Below are 23246 nucleotides of genomic sequence, written 5' to 3'. Positions count from 1 at the left end.
TAGCAGGGCGTTCAGTGGGTACAGAATTGTGGACAAATTCGGCAAAAACTTATGGTAGTAATTCACCAATCCGAGGAATGACCTCAGTTGCGACACATTTTCAGGCGCTGGAGCCTTAACTACCGCTTCAATTTTGTCAGGGGACTTATGTAACCCCTCTTCATCAATCATGTGGCCACAGTACGATATTTGTTTCTTAAAAAACTCGCACTTGGGGCGATTGGCTCGTAGCCCATGTTCTCTTAGTCTAGTGAGCACCTGCTCTAGGTTGGCAAGGTGTTCACTGTCATTTTCACCCGTCACTAGGATTTCGTCCAAGTAACACTGAGTCCCCGGAATCCCTTGCAGGACTTGTTCCATCGCTCTTTGCCATATAGCCGGAGCTGATGCAACTCCGAATACCAGTCGATTATACTGGTAAAGACCTTTGTGAGTGTTTATCGTGAGATATTTCCTAGAGGATTCTTCAACCTCCATCTGCAAATATGCTTGCGCTAGGTCAATTTTTGTAAAACATTTCCCTCCAGATAGTGAGGCGAAAATATCTTCTATCCTCGGAAGAGGATACTGTACTGTGTGAAGGACTGGGTTCACAGTCGCCTTGAAGTCCCCACAGATGCGAACCTTCCTTGGCTCCTCAGACTTATTGTTTAACGTTTTCTTCATGACAGGAACGATGGGTGTCGCCCACTCGCTCCAGTCTACCTTAGTTAACACGCCTGCATTCTCCAGATTCTCCAGCTCTGCCTCGACGGCTGGGCGAATTGCATACAGTACCGGTCTTGCTTTGAAAAACTTGGGAATTGCATTCTCTTCTATTTTTATCGAGGCGGTTACGCCTTTAAGAGTTCCCAGTTCTTGTTGAAATATCTCTTTAGCGTTAGCCAAGATTTTTGACAATCGTCCAGGTGTGATGTCATCATCCTTTTTACCAGCCACCGTCAGTGCCTGAATGGAGTGCCAGTCTAAACTTATCTTTCTGATCCATTCACGTCCCAATAACGGTGGTCCACCATCTTGCAGTATGTACAGATACAATTTCTGTATTTCCTTGCCGTTGTATTCAACAGGCACCCTTATTTTCCCTCTGGGGTATACTTTCTGCCCCGTATATGTCTTCAAGACAATGGATGTGTCTTTCAAGGGTATGTGTGAGAATAGCCGCTCGTAGTCTCGTCGATTCATGACGGTCAGGGCTGATCCGGTATCCAATTCCATTTTGACTTGGGACCCTGCTATCGTGAGGGTGACCCAAATGGTTCGGTGATCCTCTTTTGTGATTACGTTGTGTAGTTTGAGACAGCTTAGTCTCTTGTTCCCGGATTCACTATCGCTCTTCTGGTCTTCGGAACTACTGTCCGTCATCTTTTGTACTTTCCTGTACTTTTCCTTAGTAGTCTTTTTGTTGTCGTTAGTCTTCTTCCCGGACCTGCAAACTCGTGCAATGTGTCCCATCTTTCCGCATTGCCTGCATGTTTTGTCCTTGGACCAGCAGTCCTTCTGGTCATGGGTTGTTCTGCCGCAGCGATAACATTTTTCAAATCCCCGTGTCATTTCATGGGTGCCGTATTCCTGTGGCTTTTGCTGTATTTCCGCAGCTCCCCTTGCTGCTGCTTCATACGATACTGCCACGCTGAAAGCCTTATCTAGCGTCAGCTCTTTCTCTGAGAGTAACCTCTTCTGGGTTCCTTCACTCAGGAGTCCACAGACAAATTTGTCCCGTAGGGTATCTGCCAGTCCTGCTCCGAACTGGCAGTGCTTTGATAGCTTGCGTAGTTCCGTAAGGTAATCAGCATTGCTCTCATCTTTATGCTGATTTCTCTTGTTGAATTTAAATCTATCTGCTATCAGCAGTGGTGTAGGATTTAGGTGTTCCTGTAGTATATCAACAATTTCGTTAAAACTCTTCGCCATCGGTTTGACTGGAGTGATCAGGTTCCGCAATAGGCCGTACGTTCTTGCGCCCATTAAGTTTAGTAGTACCGATGCCTTTTTCTCATCGGCTACTTCATTTGCCTTGCAATATACTTCGACTCTTTCCACATATGTGGTCCAGTCTTCTATTGCATTATCGAAGGCAGTGATATTGCCAGTCTTCGGCATCTTGGAGATCTAAGATGGCGCCTCCCGCGCTTTGCCTTCTTCCCCGATTGAACAAAATGGCGCCTCCCGCGCTTTGCCTTCTTCCCCGCTGGATTAAGATGGCGCCTCCTGCGCTTTCTGTCTTTTCCGCTGCTGCTAGCGCTGTTGCTGGCGCTTTTATGCCTTGATGGTGACGCCCTATGGTCTTCGCGCACTTCTCCCCCGCGCTGCTGCCAACGCCGCTCTCCGCGGTCCCCGTGGCAAACTGCAGCTCCTCGCGGCTTTCTGCGCTTCTAATTTCTTTTATTTTAATTACTGTTCCCGTCGTCAGAGCAGACCCTATAGGACACTTTCCTTCCTCTTCTCGGGTCTGTACGCTGCCCGGCTTCGTAGCACCGGCCACGCCCTGTGTGCTCCACCCTCTCTCTCTCTCTCCTCTTCTCGACAACGCTGCTTGGCCCCGTTGAAAAGCCATCCGATCGAGCTCTAGCCTGCCGCAGCCCAGGAAGGATCAGTGTACTACCTGCCACCAGCCCGATTAGCTGGAACACCATAGACTGGATAACCAAGCCCAGCTCTCGACAACCTCTCCTGCAAATCTTCGAATTCGATGAATCAGAGGGCGGTTGCCCACGGTCGACGCCCGTTTCTTCTGTTTGTTTTTTTTTTCTTTTTGGATTTCTTCCTTCTGGCCTCGACCTCTAACAACTTCGCTTCAGGGATGGATCCCCTTGAGGTGGTGAAGAACTGTAGGTAAGTTCGGATCTGTTCGTCGCCAGTGTAACGTCCGTGTGTAATTGAGACACGGACTGCAGAAGTTGGTTATAACAGGTGTTTACTGAATGGAGACAAAACTGGAACTACTATACAAAGTTACTACACAGGCTTATATACAGGGGTGGTCACTACTGGTGCTGCAGTATACAGGGGCTGCAGAATATAGTTCCTTCTTCAAGGTACATACACTACAACTATTGACTGTCGACTGATGTCGATGCCAAACTATTAGAAGTTGTCGTTATCAACAGCATCACCAGCAGGTAGTTAGGGATATGACAGACTAATTCATTTTAATCCTCGGTCATATTTGTTTTATACGAATCCCAAAGAACTGATTTTAGAAACGTGCCCGTAAGTTTTTGCAGATCATGTCACTGTCCATTGTGCCTTTTGTATTAGCTTTTAACTTCAACAACAACAACAACTTGTATTTATATAGCGCCTTTAACGTAGTAAAACGTCCCAAGGCGCTGCACAGGAGTATTTTAAGACAAAAAATTTAACACCGATCCAAATAAGGATAAGTTAGGGCAGGTGACCAAAAGCTTGGTCAAAGAGGAAGGTTTTAAGGAGCGTTTTAAAGGAGGAAAGAGAGGTAGCGAGGTGAAGAGGTTTAGGCAGGAAATTCCAGAGCTTAGGGCCTAGGCAACAGAAGGCACGGCCACCAAAGGTTGAGCGATTATAATCAGGGATGTTCAAGAGGGCAGAATTAGAGGAGCGCAGATATCTCGGGGGGTTGTGGAGCTGAAGGAGATTACAGAGATAGGAAAGGGCGAGGCCATGGAGGGATTCGAAAACAAGGATGAGAATTTTGAAATTGAGGCGCTGCTTAACCGGGAGCCAATATAGGTCAGCAAGCACAGGGGTGATGGGCGAACGGGACTTGGTGAGAGTTAGGACATGGGCAGCCGAGTTTTGGATGACCTCAAGTTTACGTAGGGTAGAATGTGGGAGGCCAGCCAGGAGTGCATTGGAATAGTCAAGGCTAGAGGTAACAAAGGCATGGATGAGGGTTTCAGCAGCGGATGAGCTGAGGTGCGGCGGAGACGGGCGATGTTACGGAGGTGGAAGTAGGTGGTCTTTGTTATGCTGCGGATATGTGGTCGGAAGCTCATTTCAGGGTCATATATGACACCAAGTGCAATACTGAAGGAGTGCTGCATTGTCGAAGATGCTGTTCTTTGAGTGGGATGATAAATCGCGGCACCGATTTATGGTGAGAAGCTAGGAGCTGTGGAAAAACAAAACGATTTGGGTGCCCATGTACACCAAGCAGTAAAAGCTAGTGCAGAGGTACAAAGAAAGACGACTGGAATGTTGGCCTGTATCTCAAAGGGGGTTGGAATACAAAAGTGAGGAAGTGATGCTTCCATCGTACAGAGCCTTGGTCAGACCCCCATCTGGAGTACTGTGTTCAGTTTTGGGGACAGGACCTCAGGAAAGATATGATAGCAAAATACTGCAGATGCTGGAAATCCAAAATAACAACAGAAAATGCTGGAAAAACTCAGCAGGTCAGGCAACATCCGTGGAGAGAAATTTGAGTTGACGTTTCGGGTTGAAACCCTTTTTCAAAACTGGAAAGAAAAGAAAATAGATCGAAGGCAGGGCTGCGATCGAACAAAAGAAGTAAAAGGTATTCAAAACCAGACGGGGAGACCAAACGCAGATTGGGTGACCGCTTTGCGGAACATCTCTGTTCAGTCCGTAAGGGTGACCCCGAGCTCCTGGTCACCTGTCATTTTAATTCACGGCCCCATTCCCACTCGGACCTCACTGTCCTTGGCCTCTTGTATTGTTCCACGGAAGCTCAACGTAAACTTGAGGAACAGCACCTCATCTTCCGATTAGGCACTTTGCAGCCTTCCGGACTCAATATCGAGTTCAACAATTTCAGATCATAACCTCGGTCCCTATTACTTTTTTACTTATAATTTTTTCCACCCCTTTGTTTTGGGTCTTCCTTTCCCCCCCCCCCCCCATTCCTTTTGTTTCTCTCTCCCACCTGGCAGCTGTCTCTTACCTGCCAGTACACTTCACACCTAATCTCAGCTGCCTTTTGTCTCCACCGGCCGATTACCATCTCGTCTGGTTTCGAATACCTTTTATTGTCTCTTTCACTTCTTTTGTTCTATCGCAGCCCTGCCTTCGATCTATTTTATTTTCTTTCCAGTTTTGAAAAAGGGTTTCGACCCGAAACGTCAACTCAAATTTCTCTCCACGGATGTTGCCTGACCTGCTGAGTTTTTCCAGCATTTTCTGTTGTTACTCAGGAAAGATATATTGGCCTTGGAAGGAATACATCATTCATGATGTCATTGGTTGGTGCCACGTGATAGTCCAGGAACAGATGTTTAAAGGTTATGTTGTAGAATGTATTTCCCCTTTAATCCTGATTGGGATTTTGCCTTTTCTACTCCGATTCATTAAAGTTAAGGGTGCACCCAGCAAGGCTATTCGGTTGCTTTGTGCCTCCTGTTAGCACCCTAAGAGGGCGCTAATGGGTCACAAAGCAACTAGCACCTGGGTGCTGTGATGTTTGCGCTGCTCGCGAAATTGACCAGACATTTTACGGCGGCGCTAAACATTACCGCCACGATTTCCTGCGCCCGCAGATCGTGACGCCAGTCGAGCGTACAATGCCACGGTAGCACTCTGGACCGGATATTGAGCGGCGCTGCCTGCCTTTCTGCCTGCCGCTAGCAACAACAGGTTGAGGGGAATTTTGCAGTCGGGGACTGGGGGAGCGCTATTTAAAGGCAACTGCTTCCAGCCTTTTTTTATCGGCGACATTTTTGCACCACGCATTCTGAGAGAGAGAGAGAGAGAGAGACTTCTGGAGAGATTCAATGCTGTGTGAAGGAGTTTTGGGTACTGAGCAGCACTTTGCAGGTTCATTTTGATTTGACCTTCCTTGCATCGATTTAGAAGAGACTGTGGGGGCTGCACTCTGAGCTCTTTCCCTGGGCCTCTCCATTGTTTTTTCCAGCAGAATTGATATACAGGTCTCTCCAGGCCGAGATTCAAGGCTGCAATGAGCAGGATGTGGAAAGAGAGCAAGATCGACCCTCCACGTTAAGAACTGGCCGGCGCCAGTGTGTCTGTGTTCCATTGCTGACTGACATCACATGAGCTTCGCCAGCGCTCTGAGGTAGCGCCTCGCTCCTCGGCGTTAGCGCCTTAAGACAGGTGCGAAGCGCCTGATTTAGCGCTCCCATCACCTCCAGGGGCGATAGAAGCCAAGTTTGCAGTCGGAGGTGATAATTAGCGCCAGGCGCTAAACTTTGCGCCCGGCCGATAATTGCGCCCCAAACATGCCGATATCGAATTTCTCCCCCCAAAATGTTTTTAATGCCTCGATAGTTAGGTGTGATACAATAGTGGTTATGGTCTTGGATCAGCTAAACCCAAAGGTTGGAAGCTTAAATGCCCTCACGGTAAATTATCAACTCAATAAATTAGGTAAATGGTGTCACCGTGGCTCAGTGGGTAGCACTCTTGCCTGAGTCAGAAGATTGTGGGTTCACAGACCCACTCCAGGGACTTGAGCACAAAAATCTAGGCTGACACTCCAGTGCAGTATCAAGGGAGCACTGCACTGTCGGAGGTGGCGTCTTTCAGATGAGACGTTAAACTGAGACCCCGTCTGCTCTCTCAGGTGGACGCAAAAGATCCCACGGCACTATTTCGAAGAAGAGCAGGGGAGTTGTCTCCGGTGTCCTGGCCAATATTTATCCCTCAATCAACATCATTAAAACAGATTATCTGGTCATTATCGCATCGCTGTGTGTGGGAGCTTGCTGTGGGCAAACTGGCTGCCGCGTTTCCCACATTACAACAGTGGCTAGACTCCAAAAAGTACTTCAGTGGCTGTAAAGCGCTTTGAGATGTTCTGAGGTCGTGAAAGGCGCTATATAAATGCAAGTTCTTTCTTTAGTGGCCAGCCTCAAATGACCATGATGGCTGCTTCATTTTCACTAATGTCCTTCAGGGAAAGGAAGCCCATGGACATACTGTGGCTAATCTCTGTTTTCTAGTTTGTCTGAGTACCTTAGCAATGCACATAGTCCAGTTCATTTTATGAAAAATTGGGTATGCTGGCTCCTTTTTGTTTGCCTGCAGTCAATTTGTGCCTCTTGGCTCCGGCCCAAGAGTCTGCAGTTCAGAGCTAAATCAAAGCAGATAAGACTTCCGTTGTCTTGGAGCTTTATCCGTGCACAGGCATTTTTGCTTTTCAAATCCGCATGCGGTCTGGCTCCTGTCCCTCTCGGAATAAAAGTTTAGCAAGGGAGCACAGCTGGACATGTCTCTCAAATATAAAACTGTATCTCCCCCAAGGGGGACTCATGCAGCCGTACTCTTGCTTGCACTGTTGCACAGGCAATGATCTCAGGTGCAGAGGTGTGTTTTGCACTGTGCCAATAGTTTGATTTACAATGTCATGGATGCAGTTTGATGACTGCTTTATCATACGCGTGTTTTGCATATTCCTAAAAGAGGTTCTGGCACATAACGTTCTGTTCACAAAACACTTAATTAAAAAGTCTGTGCCATCTTACAGTAAAAGACAATGGGGACAGCTTGAAAAATGAAATGCTTCCATAGTGTTGTCACTTGTTTAACAATATGGTCCCGATTTGGCGGAATCCAGGCCTGGGGAGGGGTGAGAGTTAAAATGGAGCGGGGGACTTACCCATCCTGGTCTGACTGCCTGCAATGCCCCAAGCCAGTGGGGTTCTCTTCAAATATGCAGGTCAGGCTCTGATGGTGTCATCAGGGCCCGATCTGCTATTTTAACTGGAGTCCTGAGTAGAGAAGTGATGGCTTCCCAGCCAGGCCAAACCTGCCGGGTGCTCGGGTGCTGGATTGAGGGTCAGAAGAGGCCCAGGCCTAAGTAAATTAAAACATTTTTTTAAGGCTTCCTCGTGGGAAATGTCAGTTTGGCTGATTCGGCAACACTCACCTCCGGGTTAGGAAATTGTGGGTTGAAGCCCCACTCCTGGATTTTAGAAAATAATCTAGGCTGATACTCTAGTGTAGTGCATTATCAGAGGTGCTGCCCCTCAAAGGACATGTCAAACCGAGGTCCTGTCTGCCTGTTCAGGGGAACGTTAAAGATCCCTTGGCACCATTCTAGGAAAAGCAGGGATGTCTCCCAGCTAACATCCGTCTCTCAACCAATATATAGTAATCTGGGATGTAATGTTTAAGTTATCCACCAGATGGAGCCAAATATTAAGGGTTCACATTCACCAGTTTTTAAGGTAATGGGCCATGTATTTAATGTCCTGGTACACCAGTTTATACGGTAATGTGGCATTGCATTATGGGTATGACTCAGGGGTGAATCCTCCATCTTGCCATCGTGCAGTAAGAATTGTGTGCTTTGCTTGCAGCCTGTAAGAGATGTTTCTCTGCTACACCGGGTAAATAAACAGTTGGGTTTTGTTCCTAATATCTCGCTTCTCTCAGTTTCTGACCATACCACTCGGATATCACATATTGGCGATGAGGATAAACAGATCACATCTTGACGAAGAAAAAAAAAGGAACACAATAACAGATCATGGCTGCTACAGTAGGAAAGATCTCTGCTTTTGATGTTCAGACGCAGACCTGGGATGAATACTGCGAGGTGTTGATGCATTTCTTTGAAGCAAATGCTATAAATGATGTCGGAAAAAGGAGAGCTATTTTGCTCACTTCCGTGGGAAGTCAGACGTATAGTTTAATGAGAAACTTATGCAGTCCTGAAAAGCCTGGAGACAGATCATTTGCTAACTTAGTGGCCTTGCTGAAGGACCATTTCAATCCCAGACCGAGTGAGATTGTACAGCGTTTCAAATTTAATTCACGGAACAGAAAACCGGGAGAGACTGTATTGGATTATGTAGCGGTGTTGAGGAAATTGGCACATGATTGCAATTACGGCAACAACCTGAAAGACATGCTGAGAGATAGGCTAGTTTGCGGGATAATGGATGATCGAATGCAGTGGAGATTATTGTCCGAGACTGGGCTTACGTATGAAAAAGCGTTGGAACTTGCTCAAGCCATAGAGACAGTGAACCGAGATGTAAAAGAAATACAAGGTTCAGACTGGGCTACTACAAAGCAAGTTGCAGGTCAGGTTATTGTGCACAAGTTAAACATGCGTCAGAAACCACAACGTGAGCATGTAAAGGCATGTTATAGATGCAATGGCGATCACCTGGCGAGGGAATGCAGGCTTCTGGAGGAAAAGTGCCACAAGTGTGGGCAAAAAAGGACACATAAAACGTGCATGCAGGGCAAAAGCAACCGTGGAGGAATACAAACCAAAAGGGTGAGGAAAGCAAAACCTAGGAAGAGGAGTGAAAAAACAGGGAGCACATCACATCAGCGGAGAAGCTGAGAAAGAAGATGACATGTTCATAATGCATAGTATGGTAGAGAACATTCCAAAAGTGGATCCTATCACTATGCAACTGACAGTAAGGTCAACTTTGAAGTGGATACAGGATGCGGCATAACCATAATGAACAGAGAGAAGTACTCAAAATTGTGGAACTGTGCAAAAGTTCCAGAGTTAAAGTCTTGCACTATGCAGCTTAAAACATATACCGGTGAATGAGTGGCAACATTGGGTACAGCTACTGTAACTGTGCAACACAGGGACACAGTGGAACAGCTACCTGTAGTTGTAGTATCGGGTTCTGGACCAAACCTGTTAGGTCGGGGCTGGATACAAGAACTTAAATTAGATTGGGGAGCAATAAATCAAATAGAGGGAGGCAAACAGTTGTCTTTGCAAGAAGTGTTGATTGAACATGAGAACGTGTTCAAGGAAGAACTTGGCACATTTAATGGCCCCCCAGCTAAGATTTATGTAGACAAGGAGGCACTGCCAAGGTTTTTTAAACAACGACCTGTGCCGTATGCCATGAAACCGAAGGTAGAGGCTGAGCTTGACCGTCTTTTGAGAGAGAGCATACTGGAACCCGTGAAATGTTCAGAATGGGCAGCTTCCATTGTACCGGTTTTAAAACCGGACAATTCGGTAAGACTCTGTGGAGATTATAAATTGACAGTAAATAGGGTGTCTAAACTAGAACAGTATCCTATTCCCAAAACAGAGGATCTCTTTGCGAACCTGGCTGGAGGGAAGAAATTCACAAAGCTGGATATGAGTCATGCATGCTTGCAGATTACACTAGATGAGGAATCCAAGAAGTATGTAACCATAAATACACACAAGGGTTTGTTTATCTATAACCGCTTACCATTCGGTGTCTCATCTAGTCCAGCTATTTTCCAGAGGACTATCGAGGGTGTACTGCAAGGGATCCCACATGTTTCAATCTATCTGGATGACATTCTGGTGATGGGAAGAACTGACCAGGAGCATCTGAGCACTCAGAGAGATACTACAAAGATTGGATAAGGCTGGGTTACGGCTCAAGAGGAGTAAGTGCACTTTCCTGGGGAATGAGGCCGTGTTCCTGGGACACAGAGTGGATGCCACCGGGCTCCATCCAATCAAGGAGAAGGTACAAGCACTGCAGGAGGCCCCAGCTCCTACCAAAGCTTACTTGGGACTGCTAAACTATTAACAGATTTTTACCAAACTTGGCAACAGTGTTAGCACCTCTTCACAAACTTCTGCACAAGGAGACACAGTGGCAGTGGGAAGAGGAACAGAGGGTTTCATTTGAACAGTCCAAGAAACTGATGTTGTCCTCGGATGTGCTGGTTCACTACAATGCAGAGAAAGACATCATTCTCTCTTGTGATGCTTCATCTTACGGGGTGGGGGCGGTTCTTTCACACAGCTTGGAAGATGGAACAGAAAGACCAATAGGGTTTATGTCTCGAACTCTGACACCGGCGGAAAAAACTATTCTCAGTTAAAGAGGGGTTAGCAGTAATGTTTGGGTTACGGAGGTTTCACAAGTACATATATGGCAGGAAATTCACCATATGCACCGATCATAAACTTCTTCTATCTCTTTTTAATGAAATGAAAGCAGTACCACAGATGGTGTCACCCCGGATCCAGAGGTGGGCAGTGACGTTGAGGGCATATGAGTATATCATCATTTACAAGGCGGGCAAGTACCATGGGAATGCAGATGCCTTGAGCCATCTTCCACTGCCAGGTACACCTATCCGTGCAGCTCCAGAGGACAGAGTTTTGATGTTGGAGGACACGGACACGGCAATTGTGACCGCAGAACAAGGACATGGACCGGTAAAGATCCAGTACTGTCTTGAGTCCGAGAATATGTGATGAGGGGTTGGCCATAGCATCCGGAAGGGACTGATTTCATACCTTACAGTGTCAGGAAGACAGAGCTGGGTGTGCAGGATGGTTGCGTGTTGTGGGGAGCACGAGTGATTATTCCACAGCCAGCACGACAGTCTATCCTAGGGCAACTACATCAGTGTCATCCTGGAGTTTCGCGTATGAAAGCCTTGGCAAGGAGTTACTTGTGGTGGCCAAAGCTAGATGAGGAGATAGAAAATCTAGTCAAGACATGCAGCACTTGTCAAGTACACAGGAAGGCACCAGCAGCGGCTCCTCTCCACCCCTGGGAGTGGCCGGATAAACCATGGAGAAGATTACACTTAGATTATGCGGGTCCATTCATGGGAAAGATGTTCCTCATAATCATTGAACCCCATTCCAAATGGATGGATGTTTATCCTGTAAACTCTGCTTCATCTACTGTTACTATAGACTGCCTGCGTAGGAGTTTTAGTAATCAAGGGCTACCGGAGATCGTTGGAAGTGACAATGCCACGTGTTTTGTGAGTACAGAAACAAAAGAGTTCATGAGAAATAATGGCATAGTGCACGTGACCTCAGCTCCATATCATCCGTCTTCAAATGGACTTGCGGAGAGAGCCGTACAAACATTTAAGGAGATGATGAAAAAAAGTGCGGAAGGGAGTTCTGTTCAGCTACAGAATAACACCTCAATCTACCACAGGACTCTCTCCTGCTGAGCTGTTGTTAGGACGTCGACTACGCTCCACTCTTGACCTGGTTCACCCAGATCTAAAAAGGAAGGTGGAAAACCGACAAATCAAACAAAAGGAGAACCATGACAGAAGGACAAAGAGCCGCAGTTTTGGAGAAGGAGATGCGGTCCTTACTAGGAATTTCAGTTATGGTCCAAAATGGATTCCTGGCGTCATAGACTCAATGACCGGTCCAGTATCATATACGGTCATGGTGGGAACTGGTCAGGTAGTACGCCGACATGTAGATCAGATACTGACCAGACAAGGGGAAATCGAACTGGAGGTTCCAGAGGAGATGTCGGAGGACAAGTTGGCCCCCAGTTATCCAAATGCTTCGGTGGTACCACCACCACAAACAGAGCCTGTTCCACCTGGACCCCTTCGTCAAGAGGAAACCATCGTAGCAGAGTCAGATACTCTGAGTACTGCTCAGGAGCAGCAGGTGGCTCTACCACAACCAAGCAGGGACTTGACTGTAAGATGTTCACCAAGGTCTCACAAGCCGCCAGAGAGATTGACGACGACCTGCTAGATTCGTTCAGTATGGACTATCGTTAAAGGAGTTTCCTTATGGGACTTTTTAAGAATGTTAAGAAATTAATGTTCAACTTAAGAGGGGAGGGATATAGTAATCTGGGATGTAATGTTTAAGTTATCCACCAGATGGAGCCAAATATTAAGGGTTCACATTCACCAGTTTTTAAGGTAATGGGTCATGTATTCAATGTCCTGGTACACCAGTTTATATGGTAATGTGGCATTGCATTATGGGTATGACTCAGAGGTGAATCCTCCATCTTGCCATCATGCAGTAAGAATTGTGTGCTTTGCTTGCAGCCTGTAAGAGATGTTTCTCTGCTACACCGGGTAAATAAACAGTTGGGTTTTGCTCCTAATATGTCGCTTCTCTCAGTTTCTGACCTTACCACTCGGATATCACACAATACCACCAAAAATAGATGGTTGTCCAATTCAATGCTGTTTGTAGGACCTTACTGAGTGTGAAGTAGCTGCCACACTTGCCCACATAGCAACTGCACTCCAAAGAGGAAGTACTTCATGTGTGTGAAGTGCTTTAGGATGTCCTGAGTGAAGTGATAAGGTGCTGTATGAATGTAAGTTCTTTCTTCACTCTTATGTGATACTTTCAATTCATTATCTCATATTGCTCCCACCGAAATTGACCAATCTGTAACCAGGAGTGCAGTCCTGTTAACTTGGAGCTGAAAATTCACTTTCCAAACACACCCAAAGTTTGGAGGGACAAAGCTTATAATCTGATTGTAGTGCTGGGTATTTTGCAAGTTTAATGGACACAGTTTGAAAATGACTAAAACCCCAGTGGCAACATTGAATTTTAGCATTACCCCACCACACAAACACACATCAGCTAACATTACAAAAAAAACTGTATATAAATCACTGCATTCAGTACAAAGAGTGCCATCTTTAGATTAGTAAAAAATAATCCTTTAATTTCCATCATGATTTAACAAGTAGGAAGTTCTAACAATATAAAAGTAAGGAGGTAGTGTAAATTTAGCAACATAAAGATAAGGCTATTTTAACAGTCTGGTGCATCACACAGTAGTATTAGGTTCAAGCTCATCAGATTGGAGATCTTTAAGCCGTACCAGCTTCGCTGACATCTAATTGGCAAAGTTATGTGAACGTAAAAACATCAAATATGCACAACATACACCTCCCTATCAAGTCGACTATTCACAAATCCCACAGCATCTCACAGGTTTGTCATTACAGGATTTTAGAACAAATACTACCGAATAAACTATAATTCCTGAATGGATTTACCCTCCCTTATAGAATGCACTGTAACATTCAGTGCATAAGTTGTAACTTCATGCAGGTGTTTATAACCTAAGGATGCAGTTTATATGCACCAGTGTGAGCGATCTTTCACTGTTCAGAGTAAGATATGCAGGTGTGGGGACTTAATAAGCTTGGAGATTGCTGTCTGTAATATTAGTGGTCGGACCCTTAATACATTCGTACGACACTCCATCGTCTTATGTCATAACTGAGGTGGCAACCTGTTTGTTTTAAATGGTTAGGACCTCCGTTAAATTAGCAGGCAGGGAAACATCATGTGAGCGTACGAAGGGTAACTTTTTCTGGGACGCCGTACCACTGGCAGGGCCTCAGCTTATCGGAAAATCATGGTCGCACTACCCGTAATTTTCCAATAAACCATCCACTATGTGTGTGTACTCCCATATTGCACAGAGTTAGTTCTAAGCTATTACTTTTTTCAATGGGGAAACTCTCCCTATTATTCTCCCAGCTTATCTTCCCTGGCTCATGCACCTTATGCAACTGGGAGTTAGCTGGATGATCCATTGCTGGGCCTCTTTGCCAATGCAACTCTGAATCCGTTGCTATGAAGTGTGGGAGACCAGCCTCAGGATGAATCTACTGTTGATTCTTTTTGCTTTTCTGCCCATGGGGATGTACCTGGCTTCAGCTTGGCACTGCCCCGTGGCAATGCAGGTGACATTAGGAGTGGGGGAAATCAAAACCTACATCCCACCACTCCATGGCTCTGACAACTGCCACCGAGCCACCATTTCTATGATGGGTGAGTCTCATGAGACAGTGCAATATAGGCAAAGAGAGAATATAGTATTTTTTTTTTGAACTTTGGGACCAGTCAGATGGACCATAATAGCCTTTACCAATTCTGTACATTCCTACGTAATGTAAAAACACTATAGAAATTTCTAATATTGACTCCTCGCTAGAAAAAAGGCTAATATTTTTCATACCGTAACCTCCTTACCAATATTCACTCTGGAAGATGCATAGTTCTGCACTTAGAATGAACAAACAGTAAAGAAACACATCCCTGGAGTGCATCATGAGCATTCAAACTTTCTCAACAGCAATTAACTACACAAATAGCTGACTAATGTAATTCAAACACTCATTCTGCATGAATACGGGTTACATGGCATGACAGAATCAGATACTGTGCACGATGCTATACACAGTGCTCTAGATATATACACAGGTACACACACACACGTGTGTACGGACAGACATAAATAATTACATTGCTGATAACATGCAGATGGCAAGAACAAATGTAAATCACTAGCAAAGTTGAGAGAGGAAGGGAAGCTACTAAACTGAATTACCCATAATTTGTGATCAACAGAAACAGAGAACTTCCACTGCTTGTTGCACTGTTACCATGTAAACTATTAAAAGTTGCAATTCTTAGCAGTGGGGTATATGCTACTGTCAGAAGACAATATGTAAGATCTGAATCTATTAACTAAAAGATACTAATGGTTTTAGCACTTTTTGAAAGTGCATGTCGCCTATGATTTGTTCCAAAACAATTTAACTCTTTGTACCAAATATACCTGTATCACAGTGAGAGTTAACTTCTGGCAATTTAGGAAAATAGTTTGGCAGGTACATATTTACATACTAAAGTTCTCACTACATATGAATATCATAAAGTAATTAGAGGTTGAGACTTATAGTGCAATTGCATTGTTACAAGTATTTAACTGCAGGCTGGGGCAATATAATTAGTTTGCTATGATACAAGATTCTTGAAAATATTTTAAACAATTTGCTGTGTAAATGAACATACTCCTCCATTCAGTTACAATTCTCTTATATTAAGATATGTGAACATTCTCTTACAGCTAGCGAGTAACACTGTACTAGTTCAACTGTAGCCTTACAAAATATGGTATCAGGCATCTGGTAATAGTTAATAACGGTGCTAATAATCTCAGTAGACAAGTTAGTTGGATATTTTATTAGCCACATGACATGCGCTAGGTGTAGCATGCTTGGGAGGAATGGGTGACTTTGGACCTAATGTTCCCAAAGCTCTCCACCATTGTGGGCTTTCCTCGTGTTATGTCTGGGTCTGTCGTAGACTAAATGATAGTAATTCATTGCTATGATTAGTCAACAGCTCCGTTATTGCTGTATCATGCGATTACCAGGATGGTAAAAGGCGAACTAGATGGATCTTGGGTCTTTTTTCACCTAGCAATTCCTATGTTCCTAGCCACTGACAGTCCTGCTGATCCGCACATCCCAAATATCCCATTTTAATTGGGACATCCTGACATTAAACAGCACTACGGAGAAAAGCAGCAGCGGCAAGACTCATGAGCTAATGAAAATCAACCGATTTGCCGGTTCTACAGAAAGCGGCACTTCCACCCAATGACAATCCGAATCCCACCCTTGCAACACACTGCAGGATGATACATCTGCACTGATTTGCTCGAAGCAGAAATGAGTACAACTAGTGTCGACTTAAAAACAAAATGCGAAATGCTAAGCAAACCCAAGCACCAAGTACGGATTACAGCCATCACTAGACTTCTGATAAAATATTAACTAATATATATATATTTCCCACATTTTAATGTGTCATTGTATAGTTTTGTTTTAACAGTAGTGGAACTATAATACAGAATGATAAATCATTACAAAAATTTAGCAAAACTTAAAAAGCATACAAATATAATATTTTTACACCTGATCCAAAACACACGTTTCTTTTTAATGCTGCAGAACTCTTAGAAGACATCAAAACACTTGTGGATCAATTGAATTTAAAAGTACTTGAAAAGTGTTTTTGACAGAAGGAACCAACATTCTTAATCTCTCTCTCTCCCCCCCCCCCTCAGTTTTGCTGAACAAAGACGGCACCCTACTGTACAGCACCTCCTGTACCCTAAACAAATGGAGCGGGTTAATAACAAGAACAATCCTCTAACGATGGCCACCTACTCGGAGGCGTAAAGAAAATTGACACTTGCTTCTTTCACTGTCCCAATCAAGTAGATCCGGAACATGACAAGAAGCCATTACATGGTCTCAGAATCATCCCGTCAGGAATCTGTATTGCACTTGTTGTCGGATCACCCCCCCCCAAACAGAATCCAGTGCTGTAATACACTAGATATAGCGGTCTAACGAAATCCTATTTTTGTTTAAAAAAAAACCAGAATGTTAAATACCACCTACAGTTCATCAACACAGGATTCTAACTTTTCGTCAATCAACATTACAGACAGTCTAATGCGTGTCCAATAACTAGCAGCTAAGAGGTTCCTTGTGGAAGTCTACTTGATTATCTGTGGCATGTCGCTCCAAGCTTTTGCCTTTTTCTTGGCAAGTTCCATCCACGATGGTTGACTGGATGAAGGGGAAATTTTATCTTTGCTGTGTTGATCTCTTCCGTCTTTTTCACTGGTATTCTGTGGTGTTCCAGATGAATGCTTATTTACTGTAAGTAAAATGATCATTTTTAAAATCAAACTTATATACCTATAAGAAAAAATGGAATTCACAAACATCAGTCATTAAAACAGCCTTGCAATTTTACAGTGCCTTGTCTCACCTGTTAGAAACGATTCAAAGCACTTCACATACAATGGGCCATAATTTGCAGCCTCTACAGGTGCATACATGGTGCAAAGCACATGCATGAAAACCTGGAACTTGTGATCCGTCTCTTCTTGACAGATCCAATGCATCCCCGGGAAAAGGGCCGCCGCGGGCGGAGAGTTGGGCTATTTGCCTAGCTTCTGCCCAGCGAATGCCCGGGAAATTCTAACGCCTGGTAAAAGCCAGCGTAAGGCCGGCTTTTACCAGCGTAAGAGTTTAAAAACCATAAAAATAAATTTTTATCAATCATTTATACATGAAAAAACCCGTACAATAAGGTAAGGTTATTTTTAGCCTCTTTAAAATATATAAATTTATTTTTCAAAAAAATAAATTTTTGTTTTAAATATTTAATTAAATGACTTTTTAATTCATTTAAAATATGTAATTTTTTAAAAATTTATTTGACGTGTAGAGGTATTTTTGGGTATTCCCATTCATACTTATGGGGTTTCTGTACACACGGAAACCCCATAAGCATGAATGGGGATTCTCTTCTTTCATTGGTTGGGCCAGCCCACGTGATCCCAGGGGCGCTTGCAAACCTGGGCCTCTACCCGCGGGATAACTGGGCCTCTACCCGTGGGTACCCGGAGAGGCCCAGGACCGCGAGTCTCCAGACCGCCCGGACCACCAGGTCACTGGGCATTTTATTTGCGGATCGGAGGCATTTTCCCGCCGGATGCCTCCGACCGCAAATTCAGGGCCAATGAATTACTTTGACGTGCAAAGACAGTTGTTATGTAGGGTTAAAGTATGAACAGAATATTATGTAAATAATGTGATTTAAAATCTCATGCAAAATAATCAATAATCAAAAATGGATTCCCTTACTGTGGATACATAGTATGTTACATTACAGTTGTTAATTAAATCCTCTTATAATTAGCAATTATTAAAGAGATTAATGGAAAATTACAAAGTGCCAGTCAGCATTATGATTTGCAACATAAAAACGTTGTTTAGTATAATCAACCCCTTTTTCTATTTTTAATACCGCATTCCTTTAATTATCATCAGTTACAGTCCCTCTTAATTAGCACAGCATTTATATCAGCGCTACTTACAGCAGGCTCTATAGGGGCGGTTTGTCGCATTGCTGGTCTGTATGCATCTTCCCTTGATATTGTGTGGGGGATGGGGGAAAAATTTGACTTCCGCCCAAGATTGGCGCAGGGCACCCGACCGATTTTGAATGCTGCCGGTGCCAAACAGGCACACAGCTGCATCTTGCTGGTTGTGGGAGGGCGTGGGATTGGCTGGCTCCTGTGCTGAGCCAGCCAGAAGGTCGGGCCTGAGAGCGGGGAGGGGGTTAAGTATGGGCCGGAAGTGGGCCGCAGCATTTGTGGGGAGCCAATGAGTTACAACTTCCTCCAGCTCAACATCCTGAAGCCATAGTCTTCACTCCCTGCACGGGGGTACGGTAGCATAGTGGTTATGTTACTGGACTAGTCATCCTAGAAGCCTGATCTGGAGCCATGAGTTCAGAATCCCACCACAGCAGTTGGGGAATTTAAATTCAGTTAATTAAATAAATCTGGAATAATGCTACTGTCAGTATCAGTAATGGTGACTATGAAACTACAGGATGGTCATAAAAACCCATCTGGTTCACTTTAGTGATGACCTTTCACTAATGTCCTTTAGGGAAGGAAATCTGCCATCCTAACCCAGTCTGGCCTATATGTGACTCCAGACCCACAGCAATGTGGTTGACTCTTAACTGCCCTCTGAAATGGCCTAGCAAGTTGTATCAAACTGCTACAAAGAAGCAGCATGGCAGTTCAAGAAGGCAGCTCTCTCAAGGGCAATTAGGGATGGGCAATAAATGCTGGCTTTGATGCCCACATCCCATTAATGAATTAAAAAATACTCCACTTCCTTGCCACCAATTCCTTCCTCCTTTCCAATCACCGTCTAGGGCTCAACCGGACTGTTGGCATCTTGTTTGAGCTTATTTTCAGACCCCAACTACAAACACCGCTTGCTTCCACTCTAATACTATCCACCTCTGCCCTGTCAACTCTTGTACGTGTCTTCACCAGACTCAGCCATTCTAATGCTCTACTACCCGCTACACTCCACAACAGATCAGATTTTAAACCCCCTACATTGGTGCAGAGTTTTCTGCCACCTGGGTCCGAATCTCCGTAATTCCCTCCCTAACCCCCTCCTCCTTTAAAAACCTTCTGAAAAACCATCTCTTCGACCAAGCCTTTGATTACCCCATCTAACTTCTCTCTTCCTGGCTCAGCGTCCATTTACGTCCATCAGTGATCTTTGCTGACTGTGGCATGATCTTTATGTTAAAAAGGTACTATACAAATGCAAGTTGTTTTCTTCAGTTTTACCTGTCACGGGACTGGGCATGGGAGAAACTTTCTGTTGAGGCTCTGCCACACTTGACTTTAGTTCCAGTTTGCAGTCTTGAGGAGGTTTGCAAGAAGACGATGACTTATGGTGACTGCTTTTGAACTCAGTTGGTGGCTTTGTGGTCTCCTGATAAGAAAAGGAACAGGTATAAACTGCAAATGGAGCTTACAATTTTGCACAGCAGTGTTATACTTTGTGCGTAAAGTGTAAAAACAGAAACGTTTTCCGGTGTAAAGCCAACCAGAGCTGTATGACCGTTGCATCACAAGGAAATAAAATCTCAAGAACAAAGTAAGTAAATATAATTTGGAAATTACTATGTGTGATATTAAGGGGGAAAAATTCAGTATTGCCCCATTTGGGGCGCCATTATCGGCCGTGCGCAAACTTTAGCGCCTGGCGCTAATTATCGCCTCCGACGGCAAACTTGGCTTTTATCACCCCTGGAGGTGATTGGAGCGCTAAATCAGGCGCTTCACACCTGTCTTAAGGCGCAAAGGCCAAGGAGCGAGGCGTTACCTCAGAGCGCTGGCGAAGCTCCTCTGATCTCAGTCAGCAATGGAACACAGACACACTGGCACCGTCCAATTCTTAAAGGGGAGTTCTGACGAATGGTCATCGACCTGAAATGTTAACTCTGTTTCTCTCTTCACAGATGCTGCTTGACCTGCTGAGTTTCTCCAGCATTTTCTGTTTTTATCTTAAAGTGGAGGGTCGATCTTGCTCTCCATCCACATCCTGCGCATTGCAGCCTTGAATCTCGGCCTGGAGGGACCTGTACATAAAATCTGCTGGAAAGAACAATGGAGAGACCCAGGGAAAGAGCTCAGAGTGCAGCCCCCACAGTCTCTTCTAAATCAATACAAGGAAGGTCAAATCAAAATCAACCTGCAAAGTGCTGCTCAGTATGCAAAACTCCTTCACACAGCGTTGAATCTCTCCAGAAGTCTCTCTCTCTCTCTCACTCTCTCTCTCTCAGACTGCATGGTGCAAAAATGTCACCAACAAAAAAAGGCAGGAAGCGGTCGCCTTTAAATAGCGCTCCCCCAGTCCCTTCCTGACTGCAAAACGCTCCCCTCAACCTGTCGTTGCTAGCGGCAGGCGGTAAGGCAGGGGGCGCCACTCAATATCTGGTCCGGGGCGCTACCGGGGCGTTGCGCACTCGACTGACGTCACGATCTGCTGGCGCAGGAGATCATGGCGGTAGTGTTTAGCGCCGCCGCAAAATGTCTAGTTAATTTCGTGAGCGGCGCAAACATCGCCGCGCCCGGGCGCTAGTTGCTTTGCGCCCCATTAAGGCGCTAACGGGAGGCGCAAACAACTGAATTTTCCCCCTAAATGTAGAACACATTAACACATTCACATGACTAATCCTGTGGGTTAACACCTCCTTTAAAATAGCAATCAAAGCAATGTTAAGCAAAGGCATTCAGCCTTCATATGCCAATATTGGATTCTTGTGCGAAGGTTTGTTCTGTCCGTCATGTGTCGTAAAACTGGATGCACACTCATGATTTAGATTCTTTAGATACAGAATTTCAGTGACCAATATGGCTGGGGCAATTATTAAAACATGAGGACATGCTGCTCGTTAGAATATTGACCATTACTAGTTGACTATCTTCCCATCAGACCCTGCCTGTGTCCAGCAAGTTAAAATGTCCTTGCGACATGCTAGCTCTTGACGTACTAGCTGAGCTTACAGATAACAGGCTTTGTTGGTGAACAAGCTGCAAAGAACCAAACATTTAACAATAAGAGAAGAGCCTACACATTCCAGAGGGCAATAACAAAGCCTGTAAGACAGAGATGGGGTTCGAGGAGATTAGGATGCTCCGTAAGCAGCCCATCTTGAGTTGATAGCATGGCATCAGCTTGGTGGGATAGTTAATAACTAGAAGATAAGGACAGAGATGCATACATGCAGCCCAATTGTATAAAGATAGAGCATCCTCCTTCCAAAAGTTAAGAGCTCTCGGCACAGTTGGAAGTCCTTAGCCTAGTGACAGAGGTTGAGCTTAATCACCTTGAAGTCCGCAGAGATAACCAGGTCATATTAATTTTGTAATTTAATGTAATACTGTAGAGCAGTTGTATAAGAACAATGCTGTTATTAGTCAATATATTAAAGCTTGTTGTTGAAAACCACTCGGACCACAATCACACGGAAGTTATTGTTGAAGGACGAACAACCTTACGTTGCAACAGTAACTACGGGAAGAAATACGCTAACACTGCTTGGGGGAAAAATTCAGTTGTTTGCGCCTCCCATTAGCACCTTAAGAGGGCGCTAATGGGGCGCAAAGCAACTAGCGCCCGGGCGCGGCGATGTTTGTGCCGCTCGCGAAATTAACTAGATATTTTGCGGCAGCGCTAAACACTACCACCACGGTCTCCTGCGCCAGCAGATTGTGACATCAGGCGAATGTGCAACGTCCCGTTAGCGCCCTGCACTGGATATTGAGTGGCGCCCCCTGCCTTACCGCCTGCTGCTAGCAATGACAGGTTGAGGGGAGCGTTATGCTGTCAGAAAGGGACTAGGGGAGCACGATGGAAGGCAAACGCTTCCTGCCTTTTTTTGTCGGTGACATTTTAGCACCACGCATTCTGAGAGAGAAAGAGAGAGAGACTTCTGGAGAGATTCAATGTTGTGTGAAGGAGTTTTGAGTACTGAGCAGCACTTTGCAGGTTCATTGTGATTTGCTCTTCCTTGCTTCGCCAGTGCTCTGAGGTAGCGCCTCGCTCCTCGGCCTTTGCGCCTTAAGACAGGTGTGAAGCGCCTGATTTAGCGCTCCAATCACCTCCAGGGGCGATAAAAGCCAAGTTTGCTGTCGGAGGCGATAATTAGCGCCAGGCACTAAACTTTGCGCACGGCCGATAATGGCGCCCCAAACGGGGCGATACTGAATTTTCCCCCCCTTATCTCTTGATCTTGGGAAGTAGGGCCTACTTTTCAAGCATTCCCTCCCAGTGCTTGGCAACAGTTGAACTGAATACCAAATTCGTCCTACGCAGTGTTCCTCATTAATAAGCTGTATCTGGGTGTTGGTCAATAATTGTGCTGTAACAAGGTGTGCAGTATAAGTGTGAGCCGGCGTACTTCAATTGGCTGCCAACCTGGGGCTAAATTCCAATAAAAATAATCGTTAGCAATCCAGATTCCCCAGTTTAGAGAAAACTGGTCTCTTGATAGGATCTTAAAATGCTGAAACATTCGAGGAGAAAAGGATATTAATCTTACTGTCCTCATTATAAAGTGTTGCACCAGTGCCTCAAGCCCTGGGAGACTGGCGTGTGCTCCTGGAAATGTAAAATTTTTGCATCTTGTTGGGCTGCCACTGACAAGCAGCCTCTGTTTGCCAGGAGTGAAAAAGAATCTCACAAGAGTGGTACAGTTTATAAAGATCAGCAGCGTTAGAAATATTTTGACTCTGTGATACATTATTAAAATCTTGCTGAGCTTGGAAGAAACTGCTGTGTGGATAGATTTCCAATTTACCGCGAGTCGACAGCGGCACTGACTTTATCTCTTTTCGCTGAAGATTTTTTTGGTGGGGAGC

The 23246-nt window shown here is 44.9% G+C and overlaps 1 protein-coding gene across 10 annotated transcripts in view; it reads right to left on the bottom strand.

Annotated features, from left to right (window-relative positions):
- Positions 1–13316: 13316 nt before the first annotated feature.
- LOC147112032 (CRACD-like protein) overlaps positions 13317–23246 on the bottom strand; it is a 290622-nt gene continuing 280692 nt past the window's right edge. For all 10 annotated transcript variants that reach the window (XM_085999501.1, XM_085999499.1, XM_085999500.1 and 7 more), the window contains 2 exons: positions 19665–19812; positions 13317–17152 (listed from right to left, as the gene is read on the bottom strand). In XM_085999501.1, coding sequence (XP_085855627.1) covers positions 16989–17152; positions 19665–19812 — 312 coding nt within the window. In that variant the 3' untranslated portion in view covers positions 13317–16988. The remainder of the gene's footprint in view (positions 17153–19664; positions 19813–23246) is intronic.

The sequence above is a fragment of the Somniosus microcephalus genome, chromosome 10 (genome assembly GCF_052327205.1).
Source record: "Somniosus microcephalus isolate GS21.2 chromosome 10, FLI_Smic_1.0, whole genome shotgun sequence".
NCBI lineage: Eukaryota > Metazoa > Chordata > Chondrichthyes > Squaliformes > Somniosidae > Somniosus > Somniosus microcephalus.
Note: the sequence above shows the minus strand (reverse complement) of the source record. Positions and strands in the feature narration are given on the sequence as shown.